The sequence below is a fragment of the Schistosoma mansoni genome, assembly GCF_000237925.1.
Source record: "Schistosoma mansoni, WGS project CABG00000000 data, supercontig 0413, strain Puerto Rico, whole genome shotgun sequence".
Classification (NCBI taxonomy): Eukaryota; Metazoa; Platyhelminthes; class Trematoda; order Strigeidida; family Schistosomatidae; genus Schistosoma; species Schistosoma mansoni.
In genome coordinates this window covers 8,125-20,669 of record NW_017386250.1, presented here as the reverse complement: position 1 = coordinate 20,669, position 12,545 = coordinate 8,125, and the positions used below count along the sequence as shown (strand labels likewise).

At 36.5% G+C, this 12,545-nt stretch overlaps 1 protein-coding gene and 1 non-coding gene across 2 annotated transcripts in view; one reads left to right on the top strand and one right to left on the bottom strand.

The window, feature by feature from the left end:
- The window catches only part of Smp_212400 (exportin 7-related / ran binding protein 16,17), a gene marked incomplete at both ends in the record, with an annotated part of 18,732 nt that extends 7,478 nt beyond the window's left edge, over positions 1-11,254 (top strand). Inside the window, 5 exons of the mRNA XM_018798819.1 lie at positions 2,235-2,452; positions 5,080-5,218; positions 7,145-7,620; positions 9,939-10,066; positions 11,119-11,254. Of these exons, the coding sequence (XP_018647442.1) occupies positions 2,235-2,452; positions 5,080-5,218; positions 7,145-7,620; positions 9,939-10,066; positions 11,119-11,254 (1,097 nt within the window). The remainder of the gene's footprint in view (positions 1-2,234; positions 2,453-5,079; positions 5,219-7,144; positions 7,621-9,938; positions 10,067-11,118) is intronic.
- Smp_tRNA_01938_Pseudo_TTG.1.1 lies at positions 6,831-6,901 on the bottom strand. Its single transcript has one exon. It is a non-coding gene (tRNA).
- Positions 11,255-12,545: the final 1,291 nt, after the last annotated feature.

Below are 12,545 nucleotides of genomic sequence, written 5' to 3'. Positions count from 1 at the left end.
TTTGTTTCAAGTGTATCTTGATGAGAATCATTCCATTGATGTTTAGGATTGCAATTGATCAGTCTCTTATCAGTTAGTATATGTACATCCTGTACGGATTCTGTTGATATTGCCTTAATTTACAAGCATTATAAACAAAGATGGATAGTGGTTGGCAGTGGAATCTAGGAAGTGCATTTTGTCCTGTTTGGGACACGTCAGCTGGATATACGTGCATCCTAGAATGGATGTTCATTCCAGTACTGGAACTCATTACTGCCCATGTTTGTTTATAATGCTTGTGAATTAAAGCAATATAGAGGCAATCGACACAGGATGCATATATACCAATAAGACACTGATCAATTACAACCGTTAAAATCAATGAGAAGTTTCAAACAAACAATACGAAATGAATTTAAACTTCACACCATTACACAAGTTAGTGAATACCAAGACTCAGTAGCTAAGTGGATAACGTGATGGCATTTGAGGTGAACGGTGCTGGGTTCGAGTCTCAGAGTGAATATCAACTCTGAGATACAGGTACATCCAGCTGATGAGTCCTAAATAGGATGTAGTGTCGCACGTCCTAGATTTCACTGCTAGCTACCATCTATCATTGCTTATAATTATTATGATAACTCTTTTTATATCTTACCTACAGAGTTGCTTTACCCTCTAAAATGGTATATATATATATATATATATATATATATATATATATATATATATCCATGAATAAATGAGACTTTGTTAGATGTTTGAAAACAGCAGTTAAATGACGAAGAAGACAATAACTGTTCTGTGATTTATGAGTTTGAAATAGATTGTGTATATATATTGGATACAAGTGTCTATTAAATAGAGAATGGGTTACAATCATTCACAATGTCATCACTTTCTTTGGTTTTAATATGAAAAACTTATATAAATCATTATTGTTTGAAGTAACTTACTAGTTACTTCATTGTTTAATCAAGACAGTAGACAATGTTAATGCATATCTTTTGAGATTTGAGGACTCTTCTTATTTGTCAATATCAAATATTCCCAAGTATCAGATACAAGATATACACTATCTACATCATGCATTCTAAATACAGTCACCGTTTGATATGCAAACAGAGAAAGTTCATATTCACTTGGTATTGTTTGTTTGAATCTTCCTATTGATGTGTTAGGACTGCAACTGGTCAGTCTCTCATATTGGCATATGTGCATACTGTGCGTATTGCCTTAATTCACAAGCATTATATGCAACGATGGATAGCGGTTAGCGGTGAAATCCAGTTTGGCGCGCGTTTCGTCCTATTTGGGACTCGTCAGCTGGATGTACCTACATCCCAGAGTTGATGTTCAATCTGGGGTGAGTCCCAATTAGGACAAAGTATCGCACATCCAGGATTCCACTGCTCGCCACTATCCATCATTGCTTAAAAAGCTTGTGACTTCAGGCAATATAGAGGCAATTTGCACATATACCAACAAGAGAGTGACCAATTGCGGTTCTAGACAGCAATGGGAAGATGCAAGCAAACAACACCTAGTAAAGTAATTATGATTGTTTAAAAATCTCCATCATATTAAAAGACTAGTGTTTGGACAAAGAATATTCTTTTCGATAAATTCTTTCTTCAAGTTCTACAATTCATATATCCAAATTAATAATCCGAACAAAGATGGCCAGGTTAAAGACAAAGTACATCGTTTGCAGTATGTAAATTTAGGATTGTCAAACCTCAAATAGAATAAAATTGTGTAATGTTAATATTAACTCATATAGAATGGTAACACTTGAATCTGTATATATATGTTAAGTGAAAACTTAAGATATGATAGTGCGATTAAGTTACTTTCTGATAATAATCATATGCTCACTAGTGACTGGCTCCATGAGATATTTCCTGGAGTTCAACCAGGTCTGTTGGGAGATATCAACTCACTGAAGACAATTGGTGAATGGTTGTTCAATTTCATGGATTGGTTGAAGTTAGACATTAACACCGTTGGATGCCGGTCAGCTCAGTGCTTTAGTGGTTAAGCGATCGGGCGCGAGACTGATAGGTCCTGGGATCATGAATGTGCACTGCTGAGGAGTCCCACAATAGGACGAAACGGACGTCAAGCAGTGCTTCCAGGTTTTCCATGGTGATCTAGCTTCAATTAACTCATGATCTCAACTATATACAATTAAGTTATTATTAAATATCATAATGTTTTTCTTCTTTATTTTCTTTTCAATTCTTATATAGGTCTTCAATTAATATCGAATACATGTCAAATTCCTAAAAATTCATTATATGAAATGAAATTAAAACCAATTATGTCATCATTAAATTTATTAAAAATATGCCTTTCTGGTAATTTAATTAATTTCGGTGTATTCAGTATGTTTCATAATGATTCATTAGAAAGATTAATGGAAATAAGTATACAATTATTATTATCATTAAATAATACTGAATTACATGTAAGTTTTGTTGTTTTGTTTTACTTTCTTCTAACTTTATGAGTAAATAAAGATAAACAAGATATATATGCACCACATAAATCTTATTTGATTTGTGTGAGGGTTGTGATACTGCTCCGGTGCCGAAATTGAAGGAAGTGGTTTTCTTAAGGGGCCACACCCGGTGCCTTCGACCTAAAGATCTGATCCACAAGGCAGTGAAACATTGTGAGGAGATGCAGTCCCATGGTAGCTGGTGACCAATGATTGATTCATACTCCGTTTGTTCCATCAGGATACTGGAGCCCATATGCACCACTGGTTTGGAATCAGGGTTTTCCAACTCCCCTAGGTGTATCCTCCACATCCACCAACCCGGTTAAAGCGCTGGACATTCACTTTTCGTCCTCTCAATTTCGTAAATAACACACTCGCCACAAGGAAAACAACAAATAACTAATCAGTAAAACATCTTTGCATGACTTTTTATATGATTAATCACATTGAAAATATTGACTCATGATCTCAACTATTGAAATCATTATAATATCCAAGAAACCCCTTCTGATATGAATCAACATATGTTCACTAGTGACTGGCTTCAAGAGGTAATTTCCTTGAGTTCTAGTGAGAATTAGTGACCAGTGAAGTTCAACTAAGTATGTTGTGAGATAGTAACTCTCTGAAGACAATGGTGGATGTGTCGCTCAATTTCGTGGATTGGTTGGAGTTAGACAATAACACCGTTGAATGCCAACCGTCTCAGTGGTCTAGATGTTAAGCGCTCGCGTGCGAGACTGATAGGTCCTGGGTTCGAATCTCACGATGTGGAATCGTGGATACGCACTGCTGAGCTGAAGAAATAGCTTACACTGAGTTACGAAACGTCAGAAAATCTAATTTTTCCACTCATTAGGAAAATTCAAATATATTAATTTATTTATAATCATCTAACCAATGCTCAATTTATTCGAAATTATCAAATCCAAACTTGGTAATGATACCTATTGAGCATTTTGATTTTTGTTTTCAATTTATTTGACATATTTTGCTACATATAGCCTCATCATTTTATCAGTCTTTCTGATAAACTCTAACTATTAATTAAATAGTTGAAAACGTGAGTCAATTGATGCTGGACCACCATGGAAAACCTAGAAGCACTGGACGGCCGTTTCGTCCCATTATGGGACTCCTCAATTGACTCACACTTTCAACTATGAAAGTACTAAATCTCCACAAAACCCCTTCTGATTATTAATTAATCAAACTTATATTAATCTAAAATTATTCTTATTTCAAGGATATACATGTGAAGCCAGTTTGAATTATAATATTTAGCTTTTAATATTTGCACTTTCAGCTCTACATGAATACTTTACTTATTTACGCGTTTTACCCTTCGTGGAGCATTTGACGCCTACTAAGATTCTCCAAACTACTCTATTTCAGACTCTCCTTTCCAGTTGTTCCCAACTGTTATTCATTCTCTTGATATTTACCTCTAATTCATAGAGTAATATGTGTTTTGGTTCGCCTCTATTTCTTTTTCTCTCGAGGATTCCAATTCAGGACTTGCTTTTTGTTAGAGTTTGATTATTTTCTTAATATATATCCTACCCACCTTCAGCGTCGTTACTTCATTTTCTCTTTAACTGAATGTTGGTTTGTTCTTTCCCACAATAGGTTATTTCTAATGGTATTAGGCCAATAGTTATAGAGTATCTTTTGTAGACAACTGTTTATAAATCAATGATAAATTGTTATCAATGTAGCTCACTAGATTTTATTTGTTTCATTAACATCATGTAAATTCCTGGATAATTTATCAGGGAAGTGAAATCTAGAACACTCGTTTCATCTTGTTTGGGACTTGTCAGCTGAATTTATTTATTTATTTAAACACATAAATATTGGTGCAAGGGGGCACCAAATATGTATGCACCACACAGAACAATGAAAACGGGAAGAGAAAGGGGCAAGATGCATAAAAAAAAGTAATGGTGAGGGGAACTGAAATGTACAACCAGAAGGACTCTCTCAGTTAATAAAGTTATAATCACTCTTTATGAAGAAAGTAAAAGAAGGTTACAGCGGTATCGCCACTGGTTTCTATTCTGAGCCATATCTGATAACGTTTCTAGCCACTTTGTAGCACCATCTCTCGGGCCCCAACCAAGGAGTCGTGAAGGACCAACAGAAGCTAGCTCTTTGCAGCTTTCTTTCATACCACGACACCATGTCATACACTGACCACCTCTCCGCTTTTTCCAACCAGTCCCAGAGTCGGCAAATAATGCACGACGTGGAATTCTCTGGGACGACATTCGTAGAACATGTCCAAGCCACCGAAGTCGGTGTTTCAAGCTGGTGACACTAGTTGGGTTGGCGTCTCTGCGTTCGAACACACGATGCCGAACTTCTGCAAAAATATGAAATAACGTTTACTGTCAGCTGAATATTCCAATCCATCTATTCTAAATAACTTATAGCCTAATAGCTATATTAAAACAGTCTTTATATGATACAGACATACGTTAACAATGGATAACTACAAACCCTTACTAATCATGATATAGTACTATGTCATATCATTATTTGATTCTTTTCACATAATTTATTGTTTTACTATTCCTTTTTTTCTTAAGGATCATCCAAAATTAGCATTGTGTCATTTTGGATTATTGGAACATATGCTAAATGAACATATTATCTTTGTTGCTTCATTGGGTACACCAATTTTATTGCATTTTTTAGAAACTATAGCGAATAATATAATTTCGTTAGGTGGGTAAGCTATGTGTATTACGTTACCCTTCTTAATTATTGTTAATAATATATACATGTATGTGATATTTACCTTACTTACTTACTTACTCCTGTTACCCCTCGTCGAGGAGCATAGGCCGCCCACCAGCATTCTCCATCCAACTCTGTCCTGGGCAATCCTTTCCAGTTTATATTCATCCTTTTCATATCTGCTTCTATTTCCCGACATAATGTGTTCTTTGGCCTTCCTCTTTTCCGCTTCCCTTCCGGATTCCAAGTTAGTGCTTGCCTCGTGACGCAGTTTGGTGATATTTACCGTTGTGTGCTAAATACTGGTACCGAGAGTTTGTTCGTATCTTCCCACTTTTTTGCGTCATCCGTTAAATGTAATGCAGGTGTCTTTTGGTTACATTCATTATCAAAAGTATTGCAAAACAACGAATAAAGAAGTAGTCATGTCAGGTTTAAAGTTTTGGGCAATAAAATGACTCAGTTGATGAAGTAATAAATTCTTATCAATTAATTTGTTTGGATTGCCTAGAAATCATGAACCGATCTAAGTTAGACCACATTGGTAACTGGAAGCATTGGACTGCCATTTTATCCTAATATGTGACTCCTCAGCAGTGCACATCCACGATCCCACATATGGCGGTCGAATCCAGTACCTTCGGTCTCGCATGTGAACGCCTAACTTCTAAGTCACTTACCCAGCATACAACGATGTTAATAACTAACTTCGGTCAATCCACGATATTGATTGACCATTTATTGTCTTCCGTGAGTAACTGCCTCAAATCTGACATATTTAATCTCCACTTGTCACTGCTTCTCACTAGAACTTAAATTCATGTTTTCAGTGAAATCCAATAATCTCCACAACCCCATACTGGTAATTATCATGATTTCACTATTTACTAGCATCGAGGGGAAATTTCTGCAGTTGTGGTAAGAAGCCATGACCAGTGGAGTTCAACCGTGTGAGGCAGTTATCTACAGAAAACAATGGGAGATGATCGCTCAATGTCATGGATTGATTGAATTTAGATATTAACAACACTGATTGCTGGGTCAGTTGTCTAGACGTTGAACGTTCGTGAACGAGATCGAAGGTATTGGGTTCGATCCCCTTAGGTGTGGGGGGTTATGGATGCCTACTGTTGAAGAGTCCTATATTAGAACGAAACGGTTATCTAGTGCTCACAGTGGTGCTCCAACTTAAATCAGTTCATGATTTCAATGAAATTCAACCATCTCCACAACCCCATTCTGATAGTTCAGTTGGGTTATGTTTTTTTTTAACCAACTCATCACTTGTTTTTAATATTCATTGTTACGTGAAGTAAATCATCATAAATTCATTCAATTCATTAGCCAAGTTCAAATTTATCTACTTGGATTTTAGTCAATATTTGTGTGATAGATGATGTCCATAATTCTTAGATATAAACAATACTTCAATGATAATTACGTTTACTGAAGACATTACATAAGTGAAACACAATTTATTGTTTGGTATATCATTCTTCACTTTATAATGCATATAACTATTGAAATATTTGTATCCAGGACGCGCGTTTCGTCCTATTTGGGACTCGTCAGTTGGATGTACCTGCATCTCAGAGTTGGTATTCACTCTGAGACTCGAACCTAGTACCATTCGCTTCAAACGCCATCGCTTTATCCACTTAGCTACTGAGTCTTGGTATTCACTAACTTGTGCAATGGTGTGAAGTTTAAATTCATTTTGTATTGTTTGTTTGAATTTTCCCATTGACCAGTTACAGTCTTAAACATCAATGGGAAGATTCAATCAAACAATAATAAATGAAGTATTGAAATATTTGTTGTTACCATGGTCATTTTGAAGCTACAGATATGTACCTATATGATCATTGCATAAAACGTACTTTGTATTTTTTTGATCATCTATTTTGTTTTTAGATTCCGGTATCAGTGAAGTCTGCTGTGTATGTTTAGATTATTTTTCAACTCATCTTTTTAAACTTGTCCAACGTGAACAACGTTCAAGTCGTACAACTAATAATAATAATTATAATAATAATTCATTATATCTAATTGATGTGAATAATTCGAATTTAATGAATGGAGACAATCATGATGGTAATAGTAATGATAATAATAATACCAATCACTTGTTAGCACCACATATATTATTAGATCAAGGAGGTGCATCCAATCATGCTGTATGGTCTACACGTGCTACATCAGCATCATCAAATCTATTAAATTTATTAATGCCAACAACATCAAATTCTCAAAGTTTAGAAATGATTTCAGGTGTAAATCTACTACGACGTATACTTATTACATTACTTAGTTCAGTAATACAAGAAGAATGTCGTTGTCAATGGTCTATGTCTAGACCGTTATTACCTTTAATTTTATTGAATCAACAAGTATGTAATAGTTCATTTAATTTAATTCCTGATCTTTATTTATTATTTATTTAAACACATAAATATTGGTACAAGGAAGCACCAGATACATATGCGCTGCACAAATCTCATTTGATTTGTGTGAGGGCTGTGATACTGCCCAGGTGCCCAAACTGAAGCAGGTGGTTTTCTTAGAAGGCCACACCTCGAGCCTTTGACCTGAAGGTCTAGTCCACAAGGCAGTGGAGCATCGTGAGGAGATGCAGTCTCATGGTAGCCAGTGACCAACGATTGGTTCATACGCCATTTGTTCCCTCAGGATACTGGAGCCCATGTGCACCCTAGGTTTGTAATCAGGGTTTTCCAACTCCCCTAGGTGGACTTTCCGAGCATTCGCTTTTCGTCTTCTCAATTTCGTATAGAACACCCCTGCCACGAGAAGGCAGTGAGTAGGACTTCCCTGGCAGAGGCTATATACGCGTGGCCGTGTGAGATCATTTGAAAATGGAGAACGGACTCTCCCCACTCTTGGCCGTATCAGGGCATTTGGGGGCCTTCCTGATCTATATTTTTCCTACCTATTAATTGTTGTTGCGATTATCTCTTGTAACCAGTAGATCTTCACAATTCAATTTAAGTCAATGAATTTGAAACAAATTATCATCCCGTGAATAATATTTGTAGTTATTAGACTATTTCATTCATGCCTGTACAACTATGTAGATGATACCTCTTTGAGATAGCAAAATAAACAAGTTGCACAACTATTTGTCGATCGGTTTGATCTTTTCTATGTAGTTCGACTCCTCTTGAACACTATTGAGACGCTAGTTTGCTTAGGATGAAAAATGAAAGATTTTACTTTTTGTACGATTTACTTGCTTTATATTAAATAACCAACGAGGAACTAATCTACCATGAGTCAACGCAACTCATATCAAGAACGCACAATCCACCTGATTAGCTGTAACGGACAGTGTCCGAAAAGTGATACTGACTTACGGTGTGCTAGTTGTTAACCCCCCCCCCAACTGACTACTTGAGCGAGAATACAATAGCGAGTCAGAGAGTATATTGGGCTACCGAGTAAAATGCACAAATACTCATTTTTATATATACCACTCTAACCCCTAGGAAATTGATCTCTTTCTTAGCCAATGAAATGCACTTGCCCTTTATGTCATTTCTGATTGCAGTCCCATAGTAGCTGGTAACCAACAGTAGGTTCATACTTCATTTGTTCCCTCAGTATCCTGGAGCCCATGTGCACCACTGGTTTGTAATCAGTGTTTTCCAACTCTCTTAAATAAATCCTCCACACCCACTAACGCGGTTAAAGAGCCAGACATTCACATTTCGCCCTCTCAATTTCGTAAACAAAACCCCCGATAAGGTAGTGAGTAGTACTTCCCCGTCAATGGCTGTATACGCGCAGCCATGTGCGAGCATTTGGAGAGCTGACTCTCTCCACTCTCGACGGTACCACAAAATCCGGAAACAATCATTGTCCACTTCCGCCTACGCAATGAGTAGTTAAGGTTAGGTGTTTGAGTTTTTATGACGAACCGACACCAGCTATAATGCAATAATCCGTATATCATATCCTGATTCCTAACATAATAAGTCATTTGAGTACATTTGCCATTTCCTGATTTGCAAAATCGGTTAACGCCCCATGATCGTTCGGCTGTATACTCTGGATTTACTCTTTAAGTTAAAAATACTGATTCTGTTATAATAACATCCAATAGTTCTATCCTACCTACTGTTGATGTAATTCATTATGTTGTGTTCTAGAAGGCTAACCCATATCACGTGCTGAAGTCAGTAATCAGAACTTTAATTTTGTCTATTTCATGTCTACTACTTCAAATATGGCCTAATGTCCCAGGATTGATCAGTGATATGCTTGAACAGCACTTTCTGACATCGAATCAAAGCAACTAAACCCCTAATGCTCTGTTGCTCGCACGTTTTCCTTTATAGCCCTGCCTTGAGTCCGAAAAGTCATCAGCCAGTTGCTATTATTATATTTCAAACATATAGGGTTTATATACAAACGTAATGGACTGCATCTCACCGTAATACGAAAAATCACATACACAAAGAAGTCAAAAGTGGCTGTGAACAATCGATTAGCAATAAAATAAGAATCATAAGCAGTGTGGCCACAGTTAAATAGGCTAAACAGCTTATTTCGCAAACCAGTTTCAAGCTCTCTAATATTTACAGCATTCGTTCCGCTTTAACACACTGATTACACATTTGTCTCATTTCATTATTTAGTACTATTTGTTTAAAACATTTCCTACTATATCCCTCCTCCATATTTTTTGTAGTACTATACTGAATTAAAAAATCGTGTGATTAAAGAACTACCAGAAGAAAAACAAGAGTCTGCTACCAAACTATTTGATAAATTAATGGAAGACGTTGAATGTAACTTGACTGTTAAGAACCGTGACACGTAAGTTTAGCGTGAATATTAAAGTTCTACAGGTGTCTTTCCAAATGAAATACTACTTACTAGATATTATTACCAAGGTTTGACTTGATAATTTGGAACAAATTGAGCATTGGGTAGATTATTTTGTCAGATGGTTTAGTTGTAAGTCATGAGACTAATGGTCAACAGCTAGCAGTTACAGTATCTCGCATCGCTGCAGCTGCTGGTTGTCTGAAGGCAACACCTTACTGCTGTCACACATCTCTAGAGTCAGCAGTATGACTTCGCCTTCGGAACTTATGTTTTGGTTGTAAATCGTGCCGTTTTCTAAACGACTGGACTGACGTGGTAGGACCTAAAGGAGCATGTGTGCCGCTGTCGGATAAGCTTTTGAATGCTTCACTATTGTAAACCTACTCCAGAAGCGCTCGAAATACTTTCCTAAACACAGCTCGTAGTGCTGGAAGCTACTTACGCGCAACGAGAGGCTGGACAGACAGACCGAAAGGCTTGTCGATGAACTGTCCTATCAACTATTCGTAGTGAAGATCTCCATCCAAAGCATTGACACATAGTTGTATCCCTCACACCTTAAACGCGGTTCAGTAATTCTTTGTGCCACCAAAGTCCGTTCACATTGTTCAAGAATCCTGTGGTCCTAGTTTATTCACTATCCCTCTCATTTAGTAGCCAGATATGCACCATCTTCTCCTGACAAATATAACCATATTTTGGAACTTTCCGACTAATCCTCGAGGTTAATAGTCACCCTTTAGGCCTATTCGGGTTACATTTTAAAGTAAGCATAACAACACTAAAAGGTTTCTCATTCTCATCGTTTCAATCTGAAGCAACATGTTATGACAATGTCATATGAAAATATATTTCCTATGATGGAAAATTATAGGTTGGGCTTATCATAAATAAACTTACTTTTAACGCTAGTTATTAATGTTGACTTTATAAATTTTTTACACACCTAAAATAAAAATGGACAGGATGTTCAATGTGTCAATAGACTCTACTGATTTTAATTTCAGGTTTACTCAGAACTTATCTACCTTCAAGCACAGCTTGAGCGACTTCCTCAAAAAGACGAGTGCAAAACCTGATGACACATTTAGTCAAACAGAAGGCAACAATTACGAGACATATCTTTGTTTAGGTAGTGCGATAGCACAAGCAGGCGAACAGTTGCTGAATGCGTAGGAACTCAAGATAAACTATTTTGTACAATATTTTGTAATTATTGAAATAAAATTGTTTAACGTCAAATGCAATGATTTGAACAATTGTAGCTACGTTGGGGTGGTTTTTCTCAAACTATTCTTTGCAATAATTTTGGAATTCGTCCAGAAATCTTAGATATAACTTGTGCTCTTCTGAGGTACAGAAGTTTTGCAATTCTTGTTGAAAGTCGGCGTTTAGTCCTCGTTCTACTAGTAATTGCATTGTATGATTATACATATCCTAAGATAAAGAAAAAGAGTTATCAAGCTAGTCAAAAGATATTAAATATTACTACTGAGTGCTACTTACGTCATCGAATAGATCAGTATATACGAAATAGCCTGGGATGCGTTCCACTTCAACTGAATCCACGGAATAAGTGGCTGTAAAGAGAAGAATCGTAATAGACTATAGAGCGATTATTATCGAGACGTTTACCTGGACGACGCAAAAACCGCCTTTGTTCCATATGCGCAATCTCAAGTTTCTACGGATGCTGTGAGCAAGTAGTCTGAGTTTTTATAAATCAATAGGACAATTTTAATTAATAAGATCACAGCTAATTTTCATTTACTTGTGGTTCGTCAAAAGGCTTACAGAAAATTATGACGGATTCAAACATCCACATTATTAGGTCTACTAAACGACAGCGGCTTACCGGAGACAAAAGCAAAACTCCCTACTGAGTAGATGATCGCACAATAATACCAAAGTAAGTGGGGAGTAACTCGCTATCAATTACTGACAAGCTTATTCACGCAAAAAGTTAGTTAGCTGTAAAGGTGATGTTGATGTGATGGGAATTCGCATATTCGATGTGATTTAGTAGGCGAATTCTTTAAATTGGGTGAAACTTACTTTTATCCCAGATAGCATAACTAGATGTAACAAAAATAAGCTATTTTAAGTGTGCTGAGCGTCATACACATAACTGAATCACTCGTCTTGAACACAACCTTACGAAAACTAGATTTTACCAGTGTCAAGCCAAAAGCAAGTTTGAAGTCCGACTACCTAGAAATACTAATGATGTTTAAGACAAGTTTTCCGAACGCCTTCACAACAAACGCTAGCTAGCTCTTATGAAGCTAATTACAGGTCTGGGGTGACGAGCATACAAGGCCTAGCTTACAGAACAGAAATATCATCTTGCAAACGTTGTAGACTGAACAAATTACAAGCGCTAAACTACGGAGTTTTCATGGCCATAATTGCAACTTAGACTTGATACAAAAATTTACAAAGCACTAAATACACAAAAACCACTTAC